At 43.8% G+C, this 24590-nt stretch overlaps 1 protein-coding gene across 9 annotated transcripts in view; it reads left to right on the forward strand.

Annotated features, from left to right (window-relative positions):
* Window positions 1-558: 558 nt before the first annotated feature.
* Window positions 559-24590, forward strand: part of MCTP1 (multiple C2 and transmembrane domain containing 1) — a 564668-nt gene continuing 540636 nt past the window's right edge. For 3 of the 9 annotated variants that reach the window (XM_027545588.1, XM_027545590.1, XM_027545592.1), the window contains exon 1: window positions 563-1317. In XM_027545588.1, the coding sequence (XP_027401389.1) occupies window positions 589-1317 (729 nt within the window). In that variant the 5' untranslated portion in view covers window positions 563-588. Of the gene's footprint in view, window positions 1318-24590 lie in introns of all 9 variants that reach the window. The other 6 variants (XM_027545591.1, XM_027545595.1, XM_027545596.1 and 3 more) reach the window with 4 other exon arrangements.

A 24590-nucleotide genomic window follows, 5' to 3' on the forward strand; every position in this document is an offset into this window, starting at 1 on the left:
GTCCCTAACCAACTCCAACCGGCTCTCGCCTCGCTCGCCCTCCCACCCGGGAGCTGGAGGACGGTCCCGGGCGTGCCGAGGACTCCCTGTCGCACGAGTCGCCCGCGCGCCCCGTTCCGAGGCAGCCGCCCCCGCCGCTGACAGGTGCTGCCCTGAGGGCGTCGGCTGCGGGGTCCCCTGGCGCGGCGGCTGGGAGCGCACGGCCGAGCGCGCTTTGCTCCCCAAGTCCGGAGCCAGCGAGGAGAGGGGGCCAGGGCGCGGCCTGGGGGCGGGCGGAGGGGGGACTCCAGTGGCCTGGAGCCCCTGCGCTCGGAACCACAAACTTTGCAGCGGCGGCGATCTGGCCGCAGCCACAGCCCATCCCCGTCGGTGCGCGAGGAGGCGGCGGCGGCGCCGCCGGAGTCCCGCGGCGGGAGAACCTCGGCGGCGAGGGCGGCTTGCCCCCGCGCTGGCCCGAAGCCGCCGGTCACTCCCGGCTGGTGCTGCTGCGTCCGCCGCCGCCGCCGCGGGGCTCCGGGAGGAGGCGCAGCCCGAGAGGGCGGAGAAGAAGGAGGAGGAGGAGGGGAGAGGAGGAGCGCGGGGTGGAGGATGGAGCCCCGGGCGGCCGCGGCGGGCTCGCCCGAGCCGGCGGCGGCGGCGGCGTCCTCGTTTCAGGCCCGGCTGTGGAAGAACCTGCAGCTGGGTGTGGGCAAGAGCAAGGGCGGCGGGGCCGCGCGCGCGGGGGGCCCTGAGCGCCGCACTGCGGACACCCCGTCGCCCTCCCCGCCGCCCCCCGGGGGCCGGCGGGATGTCCCGGCTGGCTTGGGTGGCGCGGGCAGCCGGTGGAGCGGCTTCAAGAAACGGAAGCAAGTGCTGGACCGCGTCTTCTCCTCCTCGCAGCCCAATCTGTGCTGCTCGTCGCCGGAGCCTCTGGAGCCCGGCGGCACCGGCCGGGCCGAGCCGGGGTCCACGCTGCGCCGCCGGATCCGCGGGCATCTGCTTCCCGTGGGAAAGGGGCCGGGGGCCGCCACTGCTGCAGCCGCAGCCAGCGCAACGCCTCCCGGCGGACGCTCCCCAGACTCGGCTCCCTCTTCGTCCTCCGCCTCATCCTCGCTGTCCTCCTCGCCCCAGCCGCCCCCGAGGGGGGACCGCGCCCGGGATGAGGGCGCGCGGCGTCGGGGCACCGCGGCGCACTTGTGCCATCAGAAGAGTTCCTCGCTCCCGGGCACCGCCTGCTTGGAGCAGCTGCTGGAGCCGCCGCCGCCTCGCGCTGAGCCAGCCCCGAGCCCGGCGGAGTCGCGGACCCCGGAGAAGGGCCCGGAGGGCGGCAGCAACGGGGTGAGTGATAGGTGGGCGCGGCCCGAGCCGGGGCGCGCGGGGCCACGCCTCCAGCGGTGGGCAATCGGGACCCCGGGAGGGGCCGGGTAGGGGTGCTGCGGATCAAACAGTGCGAGGGAAAAGTTCTGACTTGCCCTCTGACTTGACTTTGGACAGAAAGAACACCTACTGCTAGAAGCTTGTTTGGGTCACTTTCTCAGCTGCCTATGAAAGTGGACGTATTAAAGGTAGCCCAATAGGAGAGGACCCTGGGGAAGGAAATGGCAACCCACTCCAGCATTGTTGCCTGGGAAATAGCATGGACAGAGGAGCCTGGCGGGCCACAGTCCATGGGGTCGCAAAGAGTTGGACACGACTGAGCGACTAAGCACATCACAATAGGAGAGGAATAAGGTTAGACATAAAATGCGTACTTTTTTGGAGAGCCCCTAAAAGGACTGTCTAGCTAAGTCTCATCTTGTCCAAGGAAAAGCAAGCACTCCCAACACACTTGCAGGGAAAATTAGAAATGCGAAGAGGCAAACGTGAGGTCATGTCTTGGGGAAACTCTTTAAGCGCAAAAGTCTTCATCTTCCCGCCCTCCCTTCTCAAAACTTCCTGCTGCGAGTGGATCGCTGTCTAACAAGTGGACAGCGTGTCTCTTCCGAGTTAGTCACACGGATGTTCCTATGGCTTTTTCTGTTTTATAGTCATCTAAAGTAGTTGCGTTCAATTTACGCTGCTTTATACACCATGTTGACTCTTGGGTCAGGCAATAGTCAAGTAAAAATCTGTAAAACGTTCCACTGAGCTGCAGCTTTTACTCCCTCGGTTTTGTAGGGTTTCCTAGAGGCGGTGTACTTTTGTAAATGTTTATCAAATAGTGGTCATGCTAGCAAGTATTTTGAAAGTTGCATTCTGCCAGGGACCTAAAGAACTTTTTTATTCCAATACATCTTATATTGATTCTCATTATCTTGACTCTGATGAGTTAGGTTAGGGATATATACAGTAAAACTTTAATTAGATGAGAAGTTGCATCACAAAAAACATAAGGCCATGCGTTGAAGGGTAAGATATGGGAATAGATGGACTTTCAGTTGAAGTTTTTACAGTTTATTGGCTAGTGTATTAGTGTAATCAGGAAGTAAACCAGAATGCTAGTACGCTTTGTTTCATAAACACAACTGCTTCAATAATCTGATGTTACTGACGCTCTAGAAAATACCTGATGGTTTAGAACAAGGTTCCAGTTACTCTCAGAGGAGGAGGCACAGATTGTATTGACAAAAAGCCTGAATGAACCTACCTTTCCTTTTTGTCTTGAAAGAGAATTGAATAGAACTCCTAATTCTGGCTCCAAAATGAGGTGGTTTTACAAAGATTCTTTAAATTCAGTGTTGATGAATACTATATATTTTAAAATTATTTATTTTTGAGTATGTACGTAATCGTAATGTATAAGAATTTTAGACCTGGTATACTTGTTTACATTTGTTTTTATTAACTTTTATGATCAAAACATTTTAAAAGACACCATATTTCTGCAAGTGTTAACTTACTAAGTAATTTTGCAGTTCAGTGAATTGCAAGATATTTTCATAACAATAGAAAGAATTAATCTCTATATTCATTTTTATCAAAACGTTTTCAGATGCTATCAACATTTATTTGAAAAATACTGCTATTTAAATATGAACATTCTATACAAAAGACCAAAAAACCTATTTGAGAGAATGTGAAGCAAACATTATTACCTGTGTCTTCATAATATTCTGGGCACTTGCATGATATAATCCTCACAACTGCCCTACATGATAGAAGTTCTTGCTATTTTATATGTTAGGAAATCAATGCTCAAAGAAATTAAATAATCTTTCCAAGGTCACATTGTTAACATATGACAGAAAGAAGTTTTGTCATTCTCTAAAATGTTTTTCCATCATGACAGCTACGCTTGACCACTTTTAGAACTTTGTATGTCTCTGAGATAACTTCAGTCCTATTGATTAATACTTGTAAGTTAGCCTATTAATACATTCCAGTTTCCTAGAATCTGTTCTGTGATTGATTAGCTGAATTAATTTGTTCTTTGTTCTCGGTAATGCATCGTTGCGTATCTTTTATATCACATTTACAAATGACATTATTGATCATACCATTTATAGTTCTAAAGAAGCTTTTCATTATAAAGAACCAGAATGTCAGTGAAGTCATAGGAGGAATACAAAGGCTAAACCATCTTTCAAAGAGTAGGTGATAGATGGAGTGTAGACAGGAAAATAGGCCCTGAGGCTTAATTGTTGATTCGCTGCATCTGCTGCTTATGAAACCTTGTGCCCTGAGAAGTGGACAGTTTTCTGTTACGAGTCCCACATCCAGTTTTTAGCAGCATTCTTTCACTAATGCACAGAGAGGATTCCTCAGTCTCCTAAATGCCTCTTTGCCCAACTCTAGGAACCTGGCTCACCCCTCTAGAGAGAAGGAAGTAATGGAGCTGGAACCTGGGGCTGGACGAGGACTCCTTAAGGTGTCCAGGAGTAGGTGTAACTCTGCAGCACCCTCCAGGGCCTCCAGCCCGACTCAGGGATCTTTCCTTTCTCTCCCTGCACCTCCTCACTGAAGACACTTGGGCATGGGGAGGGAGCTTGTCGCACATGTAGATTTCAGTTTTATTCACAGTTCATAAGCACAGATGGGAACACATAAAAGACAAGATGCTAAAAGCCTTAAATCCATCTTCAGATTGCCTAGAGAAAAAACCCTTTCTCTCAAAAAAAGGAAATTCATTGCAAAAGAAAGCAGGTTACTCAAATTTTCTCTTGTCCTCTGCTTGCTCCTGGCATTAGCCATGTTCTGCAACACTCTCCCCACCTCTCCACCCCTTAGCCCAGCACGAGGCCCCAACAACATATGTGCGCATACACTGAGACTGGGTGGAGATACGGTGCAAAAGCAAAAAAATCGTTTTGGACTGCTTGGGAAAGAGATTTGGAAGTCTCTGCTGTATAATTATTACAACTGAACAAACCAGTCTACCTCCCTTGTCCCTGCCAGCCTACTTGCTATTGTGTGTGTGGTTTTTTTCAGTCAAATATACCTTTGAAACAGTTTAGCAGACTTAATAATGCCTTGCTGTTGGGGCATGTGCATTATTTAAAAGGTTCTGCTTTGAAAAAAAAGAAAAAAGAAACCCCTTTTTTCCCACTGATTCTAGTTCACGTGCTGGGCCATATTGTCATACCAGATGCATTTCATTTTCTGCAACACAGTTGGGAAAGATGCTTTCTCAATTTGTGTGCATATCAAAAATGTGCCAATTTTATGTATTCTGTCTTGATGAGTTACTAAAATTATACTTTGCTGGAATCAGAAAGTCCGTTAAAGAGTGAGGCATGAATATGTTGCATTTTTAAAGTGTTTTAACAAAAGTTTGCAGTGTTTATGAATGCTAATCCTTTATTTTTTTCAAATTCATTTTGTTAAAATTGCTTTCATAGAGGAGTAAAAATTATTTTGAAAAAAGTGAGTAAAATATTCAGGGTATGAAATGTTTCAGGATAGGAATGTTTCAAAACACAGTAGGAAGAATATCCGTTCCTTGTGATAAAGTTTCTAAATTACATAGGAAAGCTCCAATAAAAAGTGGAAGGTACTTTCTAAGATTAAGTCTAGACATGAAGTAAATCTGGCTTTATTAATTATTTGATCTTTTAAAGAAAGTCTGTATCAAAAAGTTTAAAAAATGTGGTTTGTGTAATTTTTGCTATCTATTTTTCAGGTGTCTTTAATCTTACTTAAAATAGCATGACTTAGAAGGAAATGGCAACCCTCTCCAGTGTTCTTGCCCGGAGAATCCCAGGGACAGGGGAGCCTGGTGGGCTGCCGTCTATGGGGTCACACAGAGTCGGACACAACTGAAGTGACTTAGCAGCAGCAGACTTGGGGAAGGCACAAATTTTAAAAAGTAATGTAAATAATTAAAACTACTAAAATCCCCCTAATAATCTAAAAAATAAGCTCCTAGAAGGAGTGTTAGAAACTTTTCCAAAGCTTTTTCAAAGTGAAAGAGTGAGGGTGAGATCTCAGGACATTTGGGAGCAGGATGTACAGTTCAATGTGTGATTGCATTCTTAAAAAATATTGGCATCATCAGGTTATTCCAGAGAAAGGGCTAGATGGAAGGATAGCTTTGCTCTGGAGCGGAATTGTTTCCTATAACCTTCAATATCAGGTGTATCTGGTGAATTTGTGTAGAGCTATGGATCTTGTGGGCTTCCCTGATGCCTCAGAAGGTGAAGAATTTGCCTACAATGCAGAAGACCAGGGTTTGATCCCTGGGTTGGAAAGATCCCTGGGAGAAAGGAATCCTATCCACTCCAGTATTCTTGCTTAGAGAATCCCATGGACAGGCTGGTGCATGGGGGTTGCCAAGAGTCTGAAACGTCTGAGTGACTAACACACACACATACATATACAAGGATCTTGTATTTATAAATGCAGGTGTTATCAGGTATATGTTAATTGAGATGGGCTTGAAACCTGTCTCAATAAAGACTAGCAGTTGAGTGCTGTAATTATTTTTGAATGGTTTATCAAAGTTTTGCCGCTGCCACCATTGCAAGTAAATGGGTGCTGAAAAAAATCAACAGGGGCTTTGCTGGCCCTTTGATGTAAATTATTTTCCCTGCAGTGGGGGCAAAAGTAGCCTAAAATTAACCCAGGCACTACTGGTGACATCACAGCTTCTTTAGATAGTAATGAAAAAATCTTATATAACTTTTGGCAAATATGTGCACACTATCATGAAAAAGTGAATAAATACTTTGAGGGATAAAGTAGGAGTAACAGGTTCGTAAAGAAAATAGGACAAATATTCCCTCTTGTTTTCTGTTGCTCCATCGTTTGGAAATAGGGGATGATTTCACAAAATTAAAGGTTAATAATATATATTTGGCACAAGGAAACATGTAGCATGATTTTTTCACTTATATCGATTATCAAAATGTTTGCCAACTCTAGACTGATGATGAGTAAAGAGTATGTGTAGATAACATTGGAAGCGTTGATAAAATCTGCAGATTCAGAAGTTAGGATAATGGATTTTTAAGTTAAATCATAGTTATTTACAGCTTTATAGCAGACATCAATTTTAGAGTAGCAGAAATTAATTTTTTGAAATGTAAAATTTTTTGCTTTGACTTATTAATTTTCCTGGAAAACTTACTAAAAACTATATATTTCCCTGCCTCAATAAACCAAATATCCTAAATAAAACCTTTTCTTGATATCTGAGGGCCATTGTTTGAATACTGGCTTTTTGGGGGGAGGGGGTTGATTTTTGTGAATGAAATAGATACTGTTTTAACTTGCTTTAGGTAATCTTGCTTATTTCCATGAAAATCCAGTGCAAAGCATACCTATTTATGATAAGCTTATCTTCCTATAAAGTTCCTCAAGTAATTTTTTTTCACTTGTCAAATAAACTTTACTGTCTTTATTTGTGGATTTTATTGCTACCATTTAAACTATTATATTTTTGCCTGCATGGTGAGGTTTATGCGCTATCTTGATGTCTTTGTCATTATCAACTTTTTCTTCTAGTTTACATTGTTTTTTATAAGTCAGGTGTGAAAAGTAATTACTAAACCTTAACAATTCAAGATTGTATGCAAATATATTTCTCCCTCCAATGTATACCAGTTTCTTAGAATTTTTTTTTTTTTTAAGCAAAATAGCAGGCCACAATTTCCCCAGTGTCTCCAAATATTCATATTCAATATTAGTCTGAATGCAAGCAGCATGAAAACTTCATTTTCATTATAATGAGATTTAAAAGTCTCACATATTATGTTCTTGAGAGAACAATTTTCCTATGAAATCTCTTTTGAGATGTTTTACATCAGCCTTATTTCCCATTCTTTTTGGCCCTAGCCAATCTGGAAAATTATGGCACATGATAGATGGGACTCTGGACATTTTAGGATCAAGGCAAGCCTCCTAATCCTACAGATTTTATTTAGAGAGGCCCCTTCTGTATTAGCAATCACACCTTATTTTGCACTGCTGGAATAGAATTTGGCAAGCCTTAGGACAGTGGACCTATGGAATCAACATTGTAAAATGGATTACCGTTTTATACTGTTATTTATACCATTACCATTTATTACCATTTTAAACCGTTGCTGAATGAATGAAGGGATGAATGGATGGGCTGGAGCTGTTCAGAGATAAGTTCTCTTGGAGAAGTTTCAAAATCACTTTTGTGTTGTAGAAAGATGTTCTTCTTGCCTTCTTGTTTCCAAGTCCTTTTATGGCTGGCAAACGTATTTGACACTCTCCTCTTCTCTCAGCTGCTGGATTGGCTTTTCTCAGCCTGTGCTTTAATTCTGGTTCATGTCTGAGGGCACAAGGGAGCATATGACCACCGTTGTGTGCTCACGTGGGGGATGGGGGAGTGATGTCTCCTCCTGAGGTGTCTGGCTCGGGGATGCGTTTCTTGTTGCTGGTCTCTGACCCCAGCTATCTGTTTTGCACCCCAGTCTCCTTGTCTGGCCTCTAAAATTACACCCCCACGTCTGGATCACTGACGCCTGTTGACCTGTCCTGCCTCATGATCTCTGAGTCTTGACCTCCCTTTGGATGTTAGCTTAAGATCACTTTGCTGCCTGCTTCATTGCACTTCTCCTCAGCTCCATTTACTTTATTTTATTTTTTATTTTTTAATTTTATTTTTAAACTTTACAATATTGTATTAGTTTTGCCAAATATCGAAATAAATCCGCCACAGGTATACCTGTGTTCCCCATCCTGAACCCTCCTCCCTCCTCCCTCCCCATACCCTCCCTCTGGGGAGTGCACCAGCCCCAAGCATCCAGTATAATCCCGTCTTGATCAAGAATCCTCCCCTTATTAGCCTGACTCATTCTGCTGCCTCTTGAGGTGCCAAGTGTGTGAACTGGGGTTCAGACGGTCTGCCAGTTGCTTTTCATAGTGACCACCTGTCTAATGTTCAGCATATTTTTAGAACACCAAAGCCTCCTTCAGAACATCAGCATTGCCTGTCAACGGCTTCTGCCTATCAAGGGTGTTTCTTCCCTTGGAGGACTGAACCAGGGCTGTTCATTCATTGTCTCTCTGTCCCTGCTTACTCTTCTGTTTTCTAATTCTCACCTTGCCTGCTCCTTGACATCATCCTCCCTTATCCTTAGCCCTGCTTGTTTTCTCTTTCTCCTTAACATTTTCTCTATTTCTGATTGCAAGGCGATTTTTGTAACTAACCACTAACCATCTGGGGCTTTCCCAGTGGCTCAGTGGTAAAGAATCTGCCTGCAACGCAGGAGACGTGGGTTCAGTCCCTGGTTTGGGAAGATCCCCTGGAGAAGGAAATGGCAACTGAATCCAGTATTCTTGCCTGGGAAAATCCTATGGACGGAGGAGCCTGGTGGGCTACAGTCCATGGGTCCGCAAAAGAGTCAGACACAACTTAGCAACTAAACAATACCAACCACAGAGACTAAGCATCTGGGGCTGCGCCATCCCATATGGCAGAGACATTTGGCTACTGAGCACTGGAGAAGTGGCTAGTTCATGTTGAGATGTGTGGAAAGTTAACGCGCACACCAGATTTTTGAAGCCTCAGCTCAAAGAAAAGGAGGTACAATATCTTACTACTAATTTCTTTTATCACTTGCGTGTTGAAAGTAGTAACGTGGATATATTGGATTAAATAAAATATATTATTAAAGTTAGTTTTACCCATTTCTTTTCATTTAAAAAGTGTGGCTGCTGGAAAATTTTCAGTTGTGTGTGTGTGACACATTTTTATTTTATCGGACAGCAGTGATCTAGAGCATGTGTTCAAACTCCATTACCCACAGGGGCCATCAAAGTAAATGAGCACAGGAGGTTTGCTGGGGCGGGCAGTGAGTGAAGGAAGGCGCCAAGGGCTCCATTCCAGGGGCAGCTACTTCTCCCTCCGGCTGATGATTATCATTCAGTGAAAGAAGCAGTGCAGCCAGAGTTTCTCGGTTCTTTAACAGAAGCCAAAATAATCCGGATTTTTGTGTGTCGTCTCCAGAATCTCGCATTTTTGGCAAATAGTTCATTTTTTTTTAACTGCAACACAGATCAAATAAAATATATCTCTGGGCTGAATTTAGCTATCAGCTTGAACTTCTGACTCAGAGAGCTCATGTTTGACTTTGCCTCTCCCTTCCTAGTGCCAGGAGAATGTTACCTGGATACAGTGGGTATCGATAATGTTTCACAGAATAGCAGCATCAGGAGTGGTGGGATGGAAGATGGAATGCAACAGGTGGAGGGGTGCGTGGAAAGAGGAGGGGGACAGGGAGGCAGGTCAAGCAGTTTGGCTCTTCCCAGGAGTAAAAGAAAGTGATGCTGAGAGCACAAGGACTGTGCTGGGAGGGGATCGTGGGCAGGCTGTTGGTTTTGCTTCCAATGGACATAGAGAGGGAGAGGTTGACGTTAAAGGAGAAGATGGGTTAACTGATGGATGCAGTCCTTAAAGACACGGGTGGTGGGGCTGGGCCCAGAGAGCAGGGAAATGGTAGCGTCTGCAGAAGAGATGGTGCGGGTGTGGAGGCAAGTAAGGAGCGGGCTGGGTGGCAGTAATTTGAGGGTGCTCCCAGGCGAACACGTGCACCCTGAATTCAGGGACGTCAGTAATGGGACTGCAGCCTAGGATGTTTGGAGGAGGGGGTATTGGGAAATGAAGGTGCAAATGAAGGTGTGGGAACTCTGAGGGTTGAGGAGAGAGTGTATCTAGGGCCCCAGAGGCATTTGAACAGGGAGACTTGAGTCTTGGAAGGATGAAGTCGGAGGCCAGAACAGTCCGTTAAAGCCTGAAGTTGGCGGGTGACTGACCCTGGGGAGGAGGACATGGACAGATTTTTAAGATCAGTGATGCATCTGGACCTTCGGGAAAAGGTAGAGTGAAAGGAATAAATCACAGCACATCCCTTCCTTATGTTTTTGATTTTTCCTGGTTCTGGTTCGAAATGCTTTTACTAAAAGGTATTTTCCTTTGGGAGGGAGAGGGAAGGTTGGGTTCTGAATTTGCATGTATGCAAATGGTTGAGGGTGCTGGGCCCCTGGGTGCCCAGTTGTCACTTATTTACTGTAATAACTCGGTCTTAAAAAAAATTTTTTTCAATTGTAGTGTAAAAAAATGGACAGGGAGGCCTAGCATGCTGTAGTCCATGGGGTCACAGAGTCGGACATGACTGAGCAACTGAATTGAACTGATTTATAGTGTTTTGTTAATTTCTGCTGTAAAACTGATTCAGTTACGTGTATGTTCTTTTTCATATTTTCCATTATGATTTATCACAAGATACTGAATATTATTTCCTGTGGTATACAGTAGGACCTTGCTGTTTATCCATTCTATATATACCAGATTGCTTCTGCTAACATCAGACTTTCAGTCCATCCCCCCCTCTTCCTTGGCAACTGCAAGCCTGTTCTCTATGTCTGTGAGTCTTTTTCTGTTTCATAGATAAGTTTATTTGTGTCATATTTTAGATTCCACATATAAGTGATATGTTATTTGTCTTTCTGGCTTAACTTCACTTACTGTTATAAACTCTAGGTCCATCCATGTTGGTGCAAATGGCATTATTTCATTCTTTTTAATGTAAAAGCTCATATTCTTGATAGTTATTTTGGATTCTTCTTGAGTAAAATAGTTATTTTCTCTGCAGTATTAGGTACTGAAAGCAGTGAGTGTTAATGAAACAAAGGACAAGACATATGTTTGTGTTTTAAAAAAAAACAGATAAAACAAAAACCCCCTACATATTTTTGTTACACAGATTTTTATGGTGCCGGATGTAAAAGTGATTAAATATTTGGGGACGTATATAATGCAAGGGTTTGGAATTGAAGGGCTTTGTTGGCATTTTTCTGTCTTAAGGCGCCATGCCTCAAATGTTGGGATGTGCATTCCCTGTCAGACACAAAATTAACCCATGCGTGAATACATGGTCAGTTTCTGAAAATTGCAACTTGATCTTCTCTCAGAATAGAAACAATATTCTATCTGGACCTTTAAGCCATATTTGACTCCTGTTCTTTTATTGAAATGTAAAATAGCTTTTGATAAAAGAAAATTTTAACATTTCTATAGTTGTTTTTGAATGATATTTTCCACACCAAACTAGAAGTCTGAGTGTTTTCCAAAATCTCTTTTGCAATTGAAATAGATTTTGGAGACGAGTTCTGTGTCGTTACAAAGCTGTTGCCAAAGCTCCCTGGAGGTGGGGACACTCTAGATCTCTGTGCCCCGCTGTCTCTGACGGCAGTCATGAACTGTGGCTCCCTCTCCTTTCTATGCCTCCCTCAACTTTCAAAACGTCTCCGAGGTGAGGGGCAGTGCCTCGCGTATGTGCTGTTTCAACTCAGTGGTTTCAAGCAAACCAACACTGACTTCAGCACTTCGGCCATCACCCCAGCACCTCTCTGCTCCCTTTGGCCCCTAGGTAGCCTGCATTTACATTAGCCTCAGCTCAGTTCAGGTCAGTCGCTCAGTTGTGTCAGACTCTTTGCGATCCCATGGGCTGCAGCACGCCAGGCCTCCCTGTCAATCACCAACTCCTGGAGCTTACTCAAACCGATGTCCATTGAGTCGGTGATGCCATCCAACCATCTCATCCTCTGTCGTCCCCTTCTCCTCCTGTCTTCAATCTTTCCCAGCATCAGGGTCTTTTCCAGTAAGTCAGCTCTTCACATCAGGTGGCCAAAGTTCTGGAGTTTCAGCATCAGTCCTTCCCATGAATATTCAGGACTGATTTGCTTTAGGATGGACTGGTTGGATCGCCTCAGGCTGCTGCTTTTTTGACTTCCTGCCCTGCTCATAGGGAGTCAGCTAAGTGAGAATGAGGGGAATAGGCAAAGATGGGATGAGAACCACATTGTCAGTTTCCGAGATGCCCCACTCCCTCTGCCTCTTTTCAAGGAGATTGGGGTTTGTAAAATTTTTTTAATCTATTCCTTTCTACCTGACATTTTCATTTCCTCCAGCTCCAGCAGTTTTCTCCTTGGGTAGATGCTAGAATACGAGGAAGATCTGTATGGACTTCGCCATGCATGGGTCTTTGTATATCTTGCATCTGTGTGTCTCTGTTACAGAAATAACCAGGTGGTATATTTTTTGGGTCTTGGCTCTTCATTCACTGCCCTCCTGCAATTTGCCTTTCAGCTATTTCACTTGTCCTTCTGGGAACTGAGCAGAGAAAATAAAGTCGAGCATTTTTTTTTAATAATATTTTTTTTTCACAGTGAAGTTTAAATGATTGGTTCCTATAGTTTTTTGATATTTTGTGTTGCTTCGACATATGTTGTATACACACACACACATACATACATATGCCTTCACCTAGTATGGTTTGTACACATGTCTATTCTTTCACATACATTGTATTTCCCCCTGGAGTCAAAGATAAGCAGAGGAACTCTGAAATTCTTCCACTGAAGTTAATCTGATGATACTAAGGTTCAGTGATAACATAGTCTTTATAAATGGTCTAAGTTCATTTAGTATGAGTAGGTGTACAATAACCAGCTCAACCAAAGGGAAAAAAAAAGACATCGAGCAGACACTTGTGGTTTCCTGGGCTTCTCAGGTGGTTCAGTGGTAAAGAATCCACCTGCCAAACAGGAGACTCTGGTTTGATCCCCGGGTTGGGAAGATTCCCTAGAAGGGAATGGCAACACACTTCAGTATTCCTGCCTGGAAAATCCCATGGACAGAGGAGCCTGGCAGGCTACAGTCCTTGGGGTTTTAAGAGTCAGACACACGCCTGGTGTTCTACAAAGGGGATGAGTAATCTTCTGTTGAACTTAATTGTATAAGGAATGCCTTTTCTTCAATAGAGTAATCTTTCTTCTGTAAATATCCATCTTATTTACAGCCACCATGGAAGAGAGGTCACTGAATTATTTCCTTCATCTTTTGAAACCTAGATCTCACAAATACCTAAGATTTATCATTAGTATTTTCAAGCTTAGCTTGGCTTTATTCTCATAAAGTGATCCTCACAGATTAAAAAAAAAAAAAAAAAAAAAAAGGTGAGCTACTTTATTGATACAGTTCATCTTTTAATTAGAGAAGAATGATAACCTTTAGGGTCGTAAAGATGTATTCTCATAATCACAGAAAGCTCATTTTTTGAAATCACCTGAAAAAGAGCGTTGGAGAGTAATTAAATTAGGAACAAATGGATCTGGGACAGCAGAGCTTTTGTTTGTGTTAAAGGATATTTTATTTTTTGTTAATGCTTTTTGTTAATGATTCTCAACGGCTCTTTTTATAACATAATCCTCTTAGTTATATCTGGATGGCGTTTTGAGTGCTGTATTTTGTAAGTGCCTGGTCCATATTTTAAAATCTAGTTGTTTTTTCTTTCTAGGAGTCGAAGTCTAACTTGAGTTTCAAGCAACTACAGAAATTGGGTTTGTATTTGATGCTAGAACTTTGCACTAGATTCGTGTGAACTTGTTTTGAATAGGCCTCTGACCTTTTTCGTGGTTGTATCTATTGTGACAGGGCTTGACCTTTACCCCCGCCTTTGAATTACATTTCTGTTAAATCACAGTGCACATTCCGCCTTCTGAAGTGGGCTGTGTGAGGCTGAGCATGTTGATGGTGGTCCTCCTATGGCCACCCTGAGCTGGGCTCTCTTGGCTAAATTGTACCATCTCACCTTTGACCTGAGGCCAACCAGTTCCTGGGTCCTCTTACCCCTATTTTATTATTTTATTTTGTTTTATCGTTTTATTTTTCTTCCAGTTTAATTGAGGTATAATTGACATATAGCACTGTATAAGTTTAAGTTGTACAGCATAGTGGTTTAGGTATGTCATGAAGTAATCATCGTAAGTTTAATGAACATCCGTCATCTCATTATACAGAGTGAAGTAAATTAGAAAGAAAAACACCAGTACAGTATATTAACACATATATGTGGAATTTAGAAAGACGGTAACGATGACCCTATATGTGAGACAGCAAAAGAGACACAGATATAGAGAACAGAGTTTTGGACTCTGTGGGAGAGGGTGAGGGTGGGATGATTTGAGAGAAGAGCATTGAAACATGAATATCACCATATGTGAAATAGATCACCAGTCCAAGTGCCTGAAACAGGCATGAAACAGGGCACTCAAAGCCGGTGGCTGGGACAACCCTGAGGGATGGGCTGGGGAGGGAGGGGGGAGGGGGGTTTTGGGATGGGGGACACATGTACACCCGTGGCTGACTCATGTCAGTGTATGGCAAAAACCACTACAATATTGTAAAGTCATTAACCTCCAATTAAAATAACTAATTTTAGAAAAGAAATTTTAAAAATTTCTTATGAAGAGAACTCCTAGGGTTTAACGTTTTCCCAACTTTCAGATGTACTGTGCTGCAGCGTTAATTGTATTTACCATGTTGTCTATTCTATCCTTAGTACTTATTTATCTTAAACTGGAAGTTTGTACCTTTTGACTGCCTTCATCCATATCCCCCTCCTCCCTGCACTCTCTGGTAACCACAGATCTGATCTCTTTTTCTTTGGGTTTGTTTGACGCTTTATAACTAGTATTAATAACAACATACAGAGCATTTGTTATGTTTGGGCACTGTTCTAAGTGCTCTTTATGTATTAACTTATTTGTTTACTACAATACTTAGCAAAGTAAGTTTATTACCATTTGCGTTTTTTGGATGAATAAACTGCACCACGAGAGATTAAGTGACTTGTCCACCATCACACATCAGTATAATTTGGATTCAGGTCACCTGGCCCTTAAGCCCTGCAAAGGAAGGCTGTTTGTGTGGCGCTAGTGGTAAAGAACCTACCTGGGAATCCAGGAGATGTAAGAGAGGCAGGTTTGATCCTTGGGACTGGAAGATCCCCTGGAGGAGGGCATGGCAACCCACTCCAGTATCTGTGCCTGGAGAAGCCCATGGACGGAGGAGCCTGGTGGGCCACAGTCTATGGGGTCGCAAAGAGACGGAAATGACTGAAGTGATGTAGCACGCACACATGCCTGAGAAGTCTAGTTTAGGAAAACAGCTCCAGGTGGAAGTTGGGAATGAAGTGTTAAAGCCTCATCTTTCTCCTCATCTCAGTACTGACATCACAGCTCTTCTTTGCCTCTGCCATTTCCTACCCATTTTTCTAATTTCTCATAACAAATGAAGAAGACAAATTTAGTGTGACAGATTATGTTAGTGTCAGGCATAATCCTGATCTATCACTTCCTTCTTACTGGTGGGAAGCCCTCTAAGACCTCTTTGATTGCTAGAGAAAGGTATTTCTAGCAACTTTTAAATGTTGGTCCTACTTAAAAAAATTCTTCCTAAGCAGGGTCCCCACTCTAAATCATTGTTACTTCTGTTATTGATATTATCTCAAGGAACATAATTTACAAGACCCTTATAATTATGTATTTTCTATATTCTACAGCTTCATTTCATTTCTATCATTACTGCTATTATTTCATGAACAGCATGGTAGTAGCAGGAGACAAAGTGGATCTATCTGCTGGACATTCTTTACATAATGTCAACTGAACGTTACAGACTATGTGCATTATTTCACTTTAAATCTCACAGCAATTTTGACAGAATAAATTGTTACGTATGCACTTATTTATATTATTTATAAAACTATATAAAGGTATATGCTATGCGTGTGCTCGCTCTCAGCTGCTTAGTCATGTCCAGCTCTTTGTGACCCCATGGACTGTAGCCTGCCAGGCTTCTCTGTTCCAGGCAAGAATACTGGAGTGGGTTGCCATTTCCTTCTCCAGGGGATCTTCCCATCTCGAATCAAAACTGAGTCTCTTGTGTCTCCTGTGTTGGGAGGCAGATTCTTTATCGCTGCATCGTTTGTGAAGTAGGCATGTGGTATAGTTGTGTTTTATGTATGGGAAATTCTTAGAGGATGTTTAAGTCATTTGCCTGCAGTCCTGATTCTGTGCACACTTATTAAATGGCAGAGCTGGTGAACAGGCAGCTGATTTCTGCCAGGGTTGTAGTTTCCAGGGTACCCACTGCTCACCAGTGGTCAGGCCACATCAGAGCTCCAGTGCCAGGTACAAGACATGCCCAGACCAGTGGTTCGTGGTTGAGTCTGCCATTCCTTCAGCAACAGTCCAGTCAAGTCCAGTCAGTGAGTCCAGGTCTCAGTATTGCTTTGGAGGGACAGCTGGAGGGATGTGCCAGTTATTAGTCAGAGAAAAGAATCTAAAAAGATACAAGGAGTAGGCATGGGTTAGTTTATTTGCGGGCTTAGTTCCAAGAGCTCATAAATGAATATATTTCAGAACTTGTGTGTTCTGTACGTGTCTCTTGACTTCAATCATGTTGTTAAACTCCTGTGAAAATAAAGCTGTGCATCCTGCAGTTAGTCTAGGTGTTAGGATCTCTGGACAGGAAAACAAATTGTTCTCAGAGCATATAGTCCTTTGTAAATCTACCTAGTGGGATGTATGCCTTAAATAAGGAAAAGGCAAGATGGTTCTTGCCTTATGGTATATCCAGTGGAATTGATAAAACTTTTAATGTTTCTTGATTAATGACAATAACAGCAGTAAAATCTTAGTCTTGTGCCTGTTACTGTTTCACAGACGTTACTTCATAATCTTCTTGACAGGAAGGAACACAGATTCTTAGTCTCATGTTTTATAGATGGATCAATGGAGGCCCAGAAAGGGTGGAGAGTTGCTTGAGGTCGCGCAGCTGGTGAGTGGCAGAGCTGGGATTTTGTCCCTAAGTGACTGGCTCCAGATCTCTAATTGCTGTGTTCCCTGGTTTTCCTCAACCCTGAAGAGCTGCTCCATCTGCTTGTCATGCAGTTCTTTCCAGGTGTCTTGGAGTAGGGGAAAGATTTGGTTAGAATGTTCTAGGTAATGAACCAGCCCCAAATATACAAGTGTTGCTGAAAGGTCTCCTTCCAATCCAGTAACCCGTGAATTTGGTAACTCATCCCTCCTCTTTTTCTCTCTCCCTTCCTCACATATTTATGAAATTGTTACACTGTGGTAGACATAGTATCTTTTAAAACCTTGATGAAAGATCAATTCTTATAGACCTTATGATCTAGTAGGAGAAACTTTCATTAAGTTAAAAAAATACATACATAATTATCAATTGCAGTTAACACATTCAGAGGAGTAGAGAGATACACTGAACTACAAGAATGAATTGCAAGAGGTCCCAACCTAATCATGCAGGAAGGAGAGAGGCAGGAAGACTTTCCTGAAGAAGTGACACAGAGTAGTATGAAATGCAAAGAACGAACAGAAGTTGGCCAGGTTCCTGAGGAGAGGAAATAAGGGAGGTGGTGGATAGTTCTGGGCGGAGGAAACCACAGCAGAAAGAGCTTAGAGGAAGATTGTGTGGGCAGTTAGAATTTGGTTAGTAAGAGGGAAAGCAAGGGAGGATGGGTCTGGAGTGGTTGGCAGGGGCCAGGTTATACATGGTCTTTTGCCCATGTAGAGATTGTGGACTTTAAGTTCTGAAGCAGTATTAAGAGCCCGGATGCTTGGCCATGAAGAGAAGAACCACCTTTGGGAAAGTTCTTGACGAGGGTCTTTGCTTTGCTGCTGTGTGTAAGACCATGTGGCTCTCAGAGTTGTTTTGTAATGTGGTAGAGAAGTGCGTTCGGAGAAGGCAATGGCAAGCCACTCCAGTACTCTTGCCTAGAAAATCCCTTGGATGGAGGAGCCTGGTAGGCTGCAGTCCATGGGGTTGCTAGGAGTTGGACACGACTAAGCGACTTCACTTTCACTTTTCACTTTCACGCAATGGAGAAGGAAATGGCAACCCACTCCAGTGTTCTTGCCTGGAGAATCCCAGGGACGGGAGAGCCTGGTGGGCTGCCATCTATGGGGTGGCACAGAGTCAGACACGACTGAAGCGACTTAGCAGTAGCAGCAGAGAAGTGCGTTGAAAAGCAATGGCACCCCACTCCGGTACTCTTGCCTGGAAAATCCCATGGACAGAGGAGCCTGGTAGGCTGCAGTCCACGGGGTCACTAAGAGTCAGACACGACTGAAGCGACTTAGCAGCAGCAGCAGCAGAGAAGTGCGTTGGGACTACCTTTCTCTACTATTAGATAATGGTATTTTTTAAATGTCTGTAATAAATGGAAACAGCAAGTGGATGAAAATATTTTCCCCTCTGGCAAAAGACAATATTTCGCTTTTCCTTATTTTACTTGAGCGCTACTGAAAGGTAAACAGAAGTAGGAAATTCAGTCTGACCTGCTCCTGTCAGTACTCAGGGGAGAGATTCTGTTTTGATGGCACATCTCAGAGCCGACGCAGGGATGAAGATGAGAGGAAACCTGGTGATGCAGGTGTTCCAGCTCTAATTTATGGAGAACATCGTTTTTATGAGCTTCCAGTTTCTCCCCTGATGTCCGAGCGGGGAAAGCATGGGCTTTGGAAAGGAGTTCTGTGAGGAGGTGTTCATTTCAAAGTCTGTATTTGTTAACATAATCATGGGGCGATTAGGAAGATTGCTTATTGAACATGGTGAAGGAGATTTAAGTTTTGGTTTCCTATATACTTTTTAAGATCAATATTGTCACATATAGCCAATATCCACATTTGTGAAACAGATTTGCAGTCGTGCCTAAGCAGGAAGGAAGGTTTAAAGTATGTAAAAACTCACCACTTATTATATAGAGAATGTTAGCGTAGGAAAAGAAAGGAAATCTAAGAATTCCTTAGCAAGACTGTTGTCTTTCAAAGTTGAATCAAAGCTGACACGGCAGCATAAGGCAGCCAGCCTGCCACTCTGAAAACTTAGGGTATGGATCTAGCATGTCCACAAGTGTGAGTGCTCAGAAATTGGACTAAGCCCCACCCAAGGCAGGCCTGCCAGTCTGTTCTTTGACGTCGCCAGCCAACCACTGTCATGACCCACCCCCAGGCAACATGGGCTTCCCTGAGGACCCAAGCATTACTGCCGTCTGGCATAAGAAATGGCATCTAGTAAAAACTTTCAATTATATGAGCCATACCCAACTCAGGAGTGTCAAGACCTTGCATATTCTTTACCTGTCATAATGGAAAAATGTCATATGGCTTCTTTTTTTGTCGTTGTTCTTTATGTAGCATTTTACTGGAGTCATAACCAAGTCAGCACTATTAAACAACAAAGGAATTTAACATTAATTCTCATTGTGTTTGGGGATCATAAAACCTTTCCAAAAAGCTACTGCAAGTTGTGGCTTCTCTTCGTAGAGAAACACAGTGGTATACATGCTTCACCTTCGAGCAAGGAGGTCCATAATTTCCAGCCCATGGTCTCCAGAGCCCTCAGTTATTACCCTTGGGATAAAGGGAAGACTCAGTGATAAGGCTCAAGAAATAAGATGGCCGAATAGCACTACTAAAAGTAAAAACTCACGTCTCTGAATTTTCAGCCATGACCTTGTTTATTTATTTATTTCAGAACCTTGCAGGGGACATAGGTTGATTTTTAAAAGGAAACAGCTCTCCTGGGGGAGAAGTACAGATGTGCCCAGAAATAAGAAGTCAGTCGTGCCCTGCAGCATTTCTTGAAGAGGCCGGTGTACAGTTAGAGCTCTAACTGGGTCATGACCGGGGTTAATATTGGGTGCTGTTTTCTGGAAGTCTCCCTTGCATGGAGACTCTCCTTTGGGACTGAACCACTGAGAAGTAAGATTCTATTACCAGAGAGTGTGATATGAAATAGAAGCTTCCTCTGATTCTCCTCTTCAGTGGACAGTGGTTGCTGATTATTTGCTACATCACAGGGCTCTGTTCTAGATTCTGGGGACGCAGGCCCCCACCCTCCAGAGACTTTCCCTCTTAGTTGGGGAGAGAGTAAATGTATACAGAAGATAAATGTCACTACCAGCTAGCATTATCATTGTTTAAGGAAATAAAACCATGGGAATTCCTTTACTCAGGAGATAAATACAGAGGCTTAATTACCTCCTTGTAGCAGCTGTTGCAGAGAAGGCGATGGCACCCCACTCCAGTACTCTTGCCTGGAAAATCCCATGGACAGAGGAGGCTGGTGGGCTGCAGTCCATGGGGTCTCGAAGAGTCAGACGCGACTGAGCAAATTCCCTTTCACTTTTCAGTTTCATGCTTTGGAGAAGGAAATGGCAACCCACTCCAGTGTTCTTGCCTGGAGAATCCCAGGGACGGGGGAACTTGGTGGGCTGCTGCCTATGGGGTCGCACAGAGTCGGACACGACTGAAGCGACTTAGCAGCAGCAGCAGCTGTTGGGACAGTCTTTGTGATTTGCACCAGCAGTAGCGTCAGTGGCATCAGCGATTCGATGGACAGAAGTTTGAATAAACTCTGGGAGTTGGTGATGGACATGGAGGCCTGGCGTGCTGCAGTCCATGGGGTCTCAAAGAGTCAGACACGACTGAGCAACTGAACTGAACTGAAGCATCAGTAGACTTGTCCTGTCAGCTCTCTCTGCTTTTTTTCTCTCAGTGATTCCATGGCTGTCTAATGTGCTAAAAAAAAAAAAAAAAAAGGTAGAGAGTGCTATGTAGAGTCATTTTGAAGAAAGAGCTTTGTTCAAGTGGGAGGGTGATTCTTGAACCTGTGAATTGGATGATTCCAAGGGATGTGGATCTGCTTGCACTCTAGACTTGACAAACTGAAGCACAGTAACTCCCTTTAAGGGCTTCCCTGGTGGCTCAGATGGTAAAGAGTCTGCCTGCAGTGTGAGAGACCTGGGTTCAATCCCTGGGTCAAGAAGGTCCCCTGGAGAAGGAAACAGCAACCCACTCTAGTATTCTGGCCTGGAAAATCCCATGGACAGGGGAGCCTGGCGGGCTACAGTCCATGGGGTCACAAAGAGTTGGATACAACTGAGTGACTTCACTTTCTTTCTTTCTCTTTTTACTCCCTTTAAAGTCAACCAGCCACCCACAGGTTGGACTCAGAGCTCCTTGTCTGGAAGACTGTCCACTTGGGGCAAGCAGCCTTTGGGAAGGAAGGCGGGTGGGGCAGGGGGTGAAATGTGAAGACTTGGAGAACTGGTGGCTGGTGGACCGGGAGCCAGGAGACGTGGCTGCTGCTGGCTCCGTGGGTCCTGCTGGGCGGGCCAGGCTCGGGCACTGTGGTTCCCCTCACTGTAGTTTGAGGAGAGCTGGGTAGGAATGGAGGTGTCTAGTGGGGCAGATGAAGCACGGGCATCAGGGACTCCTGCCTTGTGACGGAGCTCACCTCCTCCTGGATGTGGCTTCAAGGGAGAGTGTCTTTGCTGTCATACCTGGGAGAACCCCAGGGCAGCCTGGATCCAGAGCCTCAGAAGCAATGCCATCAGAGCTCTGTCTCTGCCCTTCTGTCCTTCTTTCTTCTCTTCCCTCAGAAGTGCTTGACCCTGGGCAGCTTCTCCCTCAGGTAGGTCCTCTCTACCTGGTGGCCCCAGCAGCTCTTGGATCCGTCCTCTTCACAGTTCTTGGGGGTGAGTCTCATGGGAATGATTTGGATCCTCACTCTGCCTACTGTGGCCAGGAGGTGAGGGGGCTTAGCAAGCTCGTGTGTGTATCCTTGGAGCTCAGGACTTGAGGACATCCAGCCTAAATAATATGGACTGGGAGGGGGAGGGAGGTGGGTCCTTAAAGGCAATCAGGTTGGTATACTTAGGCAAAAAGTTCCCATGTCCACATGGATGCAGTCAATAATCAGTAGTTGGGAAGATAGGTGATCAGCCATCCAGAAAATCTGTGAGTGGCTGGATCCAGTTCCTGGTTTGGTACGCAGGGTCCCCTCCATTTCTGCAGGGGGAGACTTTTTTTTTTTCCTGTATTTTTAAGATAAAAGGAGCATAGAGTACAGAATGAAAGTGTATAGTAAGTAGGTTCTTTTTTTTTATGTCAGCTTTCTTGAATGAGTTGTACTATGTAAAACTATAGTAACAAGATGACTAGTTTTAAAGTCAACCGTGCTATAAACGATAGCACCCGAATTAACCTAAAGGGTGTCTTATTCATTGAGTTGTAGAATTTTGGAAAAAGACCTATAACACATGCATTACATAGATACATACTGATACTTGGGTGATGAATACACTGAAGAAGTTAAGATAATATCCTCTCCTCCATTTATCAGAACCTAGAATGTTAACAGTTCCTGATCCACACCTCTCTATGAAGCAGTTTCATTTATAAAAATATGCTTTAGTGGTATTCAGCCAGTGCTGCCTTAGTTTCTCCTATTGTCCCTGCTATCATACTAATAGAAAAAAAAAAGAAAAAAAACCCTTTGCTTTTAGGGGATCTGTGGTTTGAGTACAAAGGAAGAGGAAGAAAATGGTATAAAAAAGAATGGTTTAGGTGAGCTGCCTGCCCCTGCCCCAGAGACCACACTGGTTGACTTTGCCAAGGCAGAGAGAGGACCAGGACTTCCACTGAGCTGTGGAAGATACTCAGCTCTTCAAACCCCACATTTTTCTTCTGTAAAACTAGGGGAATAATATACCTACCCACTGGTGCTGTTTAGAGGGTCCAGTGAACCAGTGTCAGTTCCTGGCATCATGGATGCTCCATATATACTCATTATCTCTCATACTCCCCCACCCCCTGTCATTACTGCCGTTACAAGGGCCTGGGAAACTACAGCGTTCTCCGTCCATCATAACTTCATGCTCCTAGAACTTGGGGTGGATATTCTATTGCTGTGGTAGGAGGACCCGTTTGGCAACCAGCCTCCATTTATGACATTGCTTTCCTGGGCAAATAAAGGTGGTAAACTGCTTTCTAATGAACTTTTGGAACCTCACCAGTTTAGGAAGCCAGAGGTTGCTTGCACTTCACTGATAGTATTTTCAAAATGGTCAGCCTTCTTGTACTTGTAAATTTCCCTTCACCATGTCTTAAGTAGAATGTCTCAGATAAGGTCACTTTGGGTCTCTGCCTAACATCACATACTATCTGCCTTACACATAGTAGATATTCCACAAATGCGAAATCAAATTGAATAATTAACATCGTTTTTATATTAAGTGAAGAAGAACCTTTAATTTTTAGAGTACTAGGAGAGTAATCAGGGATAGATTTCATGGTATGACATAAGTGAGCTTTATTTGTAAATTTTCTGACATTTACTGATTGGCTTGCTCATTCATTTTATAAAAATAATATCTGAAATAGCATATTAGCTGTCAGCTTGTAAAAAACTCAGCGTATCTCTATTAATTTCCTAATATCTGTATGGTGGGCTTACCTGGTGGTTCAGATGGTAAAGTCTGCCTGCAGTGCAGGAGACCCAGGTTCGATCCCTGGGTCAGGAAGATACGCTGGAGAAGGAAATGACAACCCACTCCAGGATTCTTGCCTGGAAAATCCCCTGGACAGAGGAGCATGGCAGGCTACTGTCCATGGGGTTGCAAAGAGTCGGACACAACTGAGCGACTTCACTTTAATCAGTATGGTACTGAACTGAACTTTTTCAAATAGATTTCATAAATCTAAAACTCTGTTCTGAAAGAAAGGACTTAGTCAACATGTTTTAAGTTTTCCAATTCAGAACAATTATATAAAACCTGTAACAAGCAAATGAACCCTTCCTAGGAAAACTGATGTGGACTTCCGTTAGTAAAATCATCAGTTTTTCTATTAAGCTACTTTTTAATTCTCCTGAGAAGAATAAAAACATGGTTTTTCACACAACCATGTTTGCAGGTTTATGGGGATTTCTTTTTTCAAGGTTACACTGAAATAATCAGTTTCACAAACAGATATTCTAAAGTGATTTCTAATCTTTCTAAGCACATAGCTATCCACATAGACCATTCTTAGATTTTTGTCCTAGGAACTGATTTAGGCATCTTTATTTTGAAATTTTTGTGTAATTTCCTTTCACTTCCTAAAAGTTAGTGTGATGTTTAAAACTAGTGACGCTTTTGGTACCATTTAAAGGTATCTTACAGAGTGCCTCCCTAGGCATGTGCTGCTGCTGCTACATCACTTCAGTCGTGTCTGACTCTGTGTGACCCCATAGACGGCAGCCCACCAGGCTCCCCCGTCCCTGGGATTCTCCAGGCAAGAACACTGGAGTGGGTTGCCATTTCCTCCTCCAAGTGCCTAAATTCCTCAGCCCTTTCACATCTGAGATGAACTGTGTTCTTTCAGAAGTCTCCTTGATTGAAAAGTGTTTCTAAGGATTGTGGAGTCCATTTTTAAGAGCTAAATCCTCCTAAGATCAACTGGTGGGAGCGGACAGGACTTAATGAGGACAGATCCATGGTGGAAACTTTGGTCCTCCCTAATCGCTT

This window comes from Bos indicus x Bos taurus, chromosome 7 (genome assembly GCF_003369695.1).
Source record: "Bos indicus x Bos taurus breed Angus x Brahman F1 hybrid chromosome 7, Bos_hybrid_MaternalHap_v2.0, whole genome shotgun sequence".
In the NCBI taxonomy this organism is placed as follows: domain Eukaryota; kingdom Metazoa; phylum Chordata; class Mammalia; order Artiodactyla; family Bovidae; genus Bos; species Bos indicus x Bos taurus.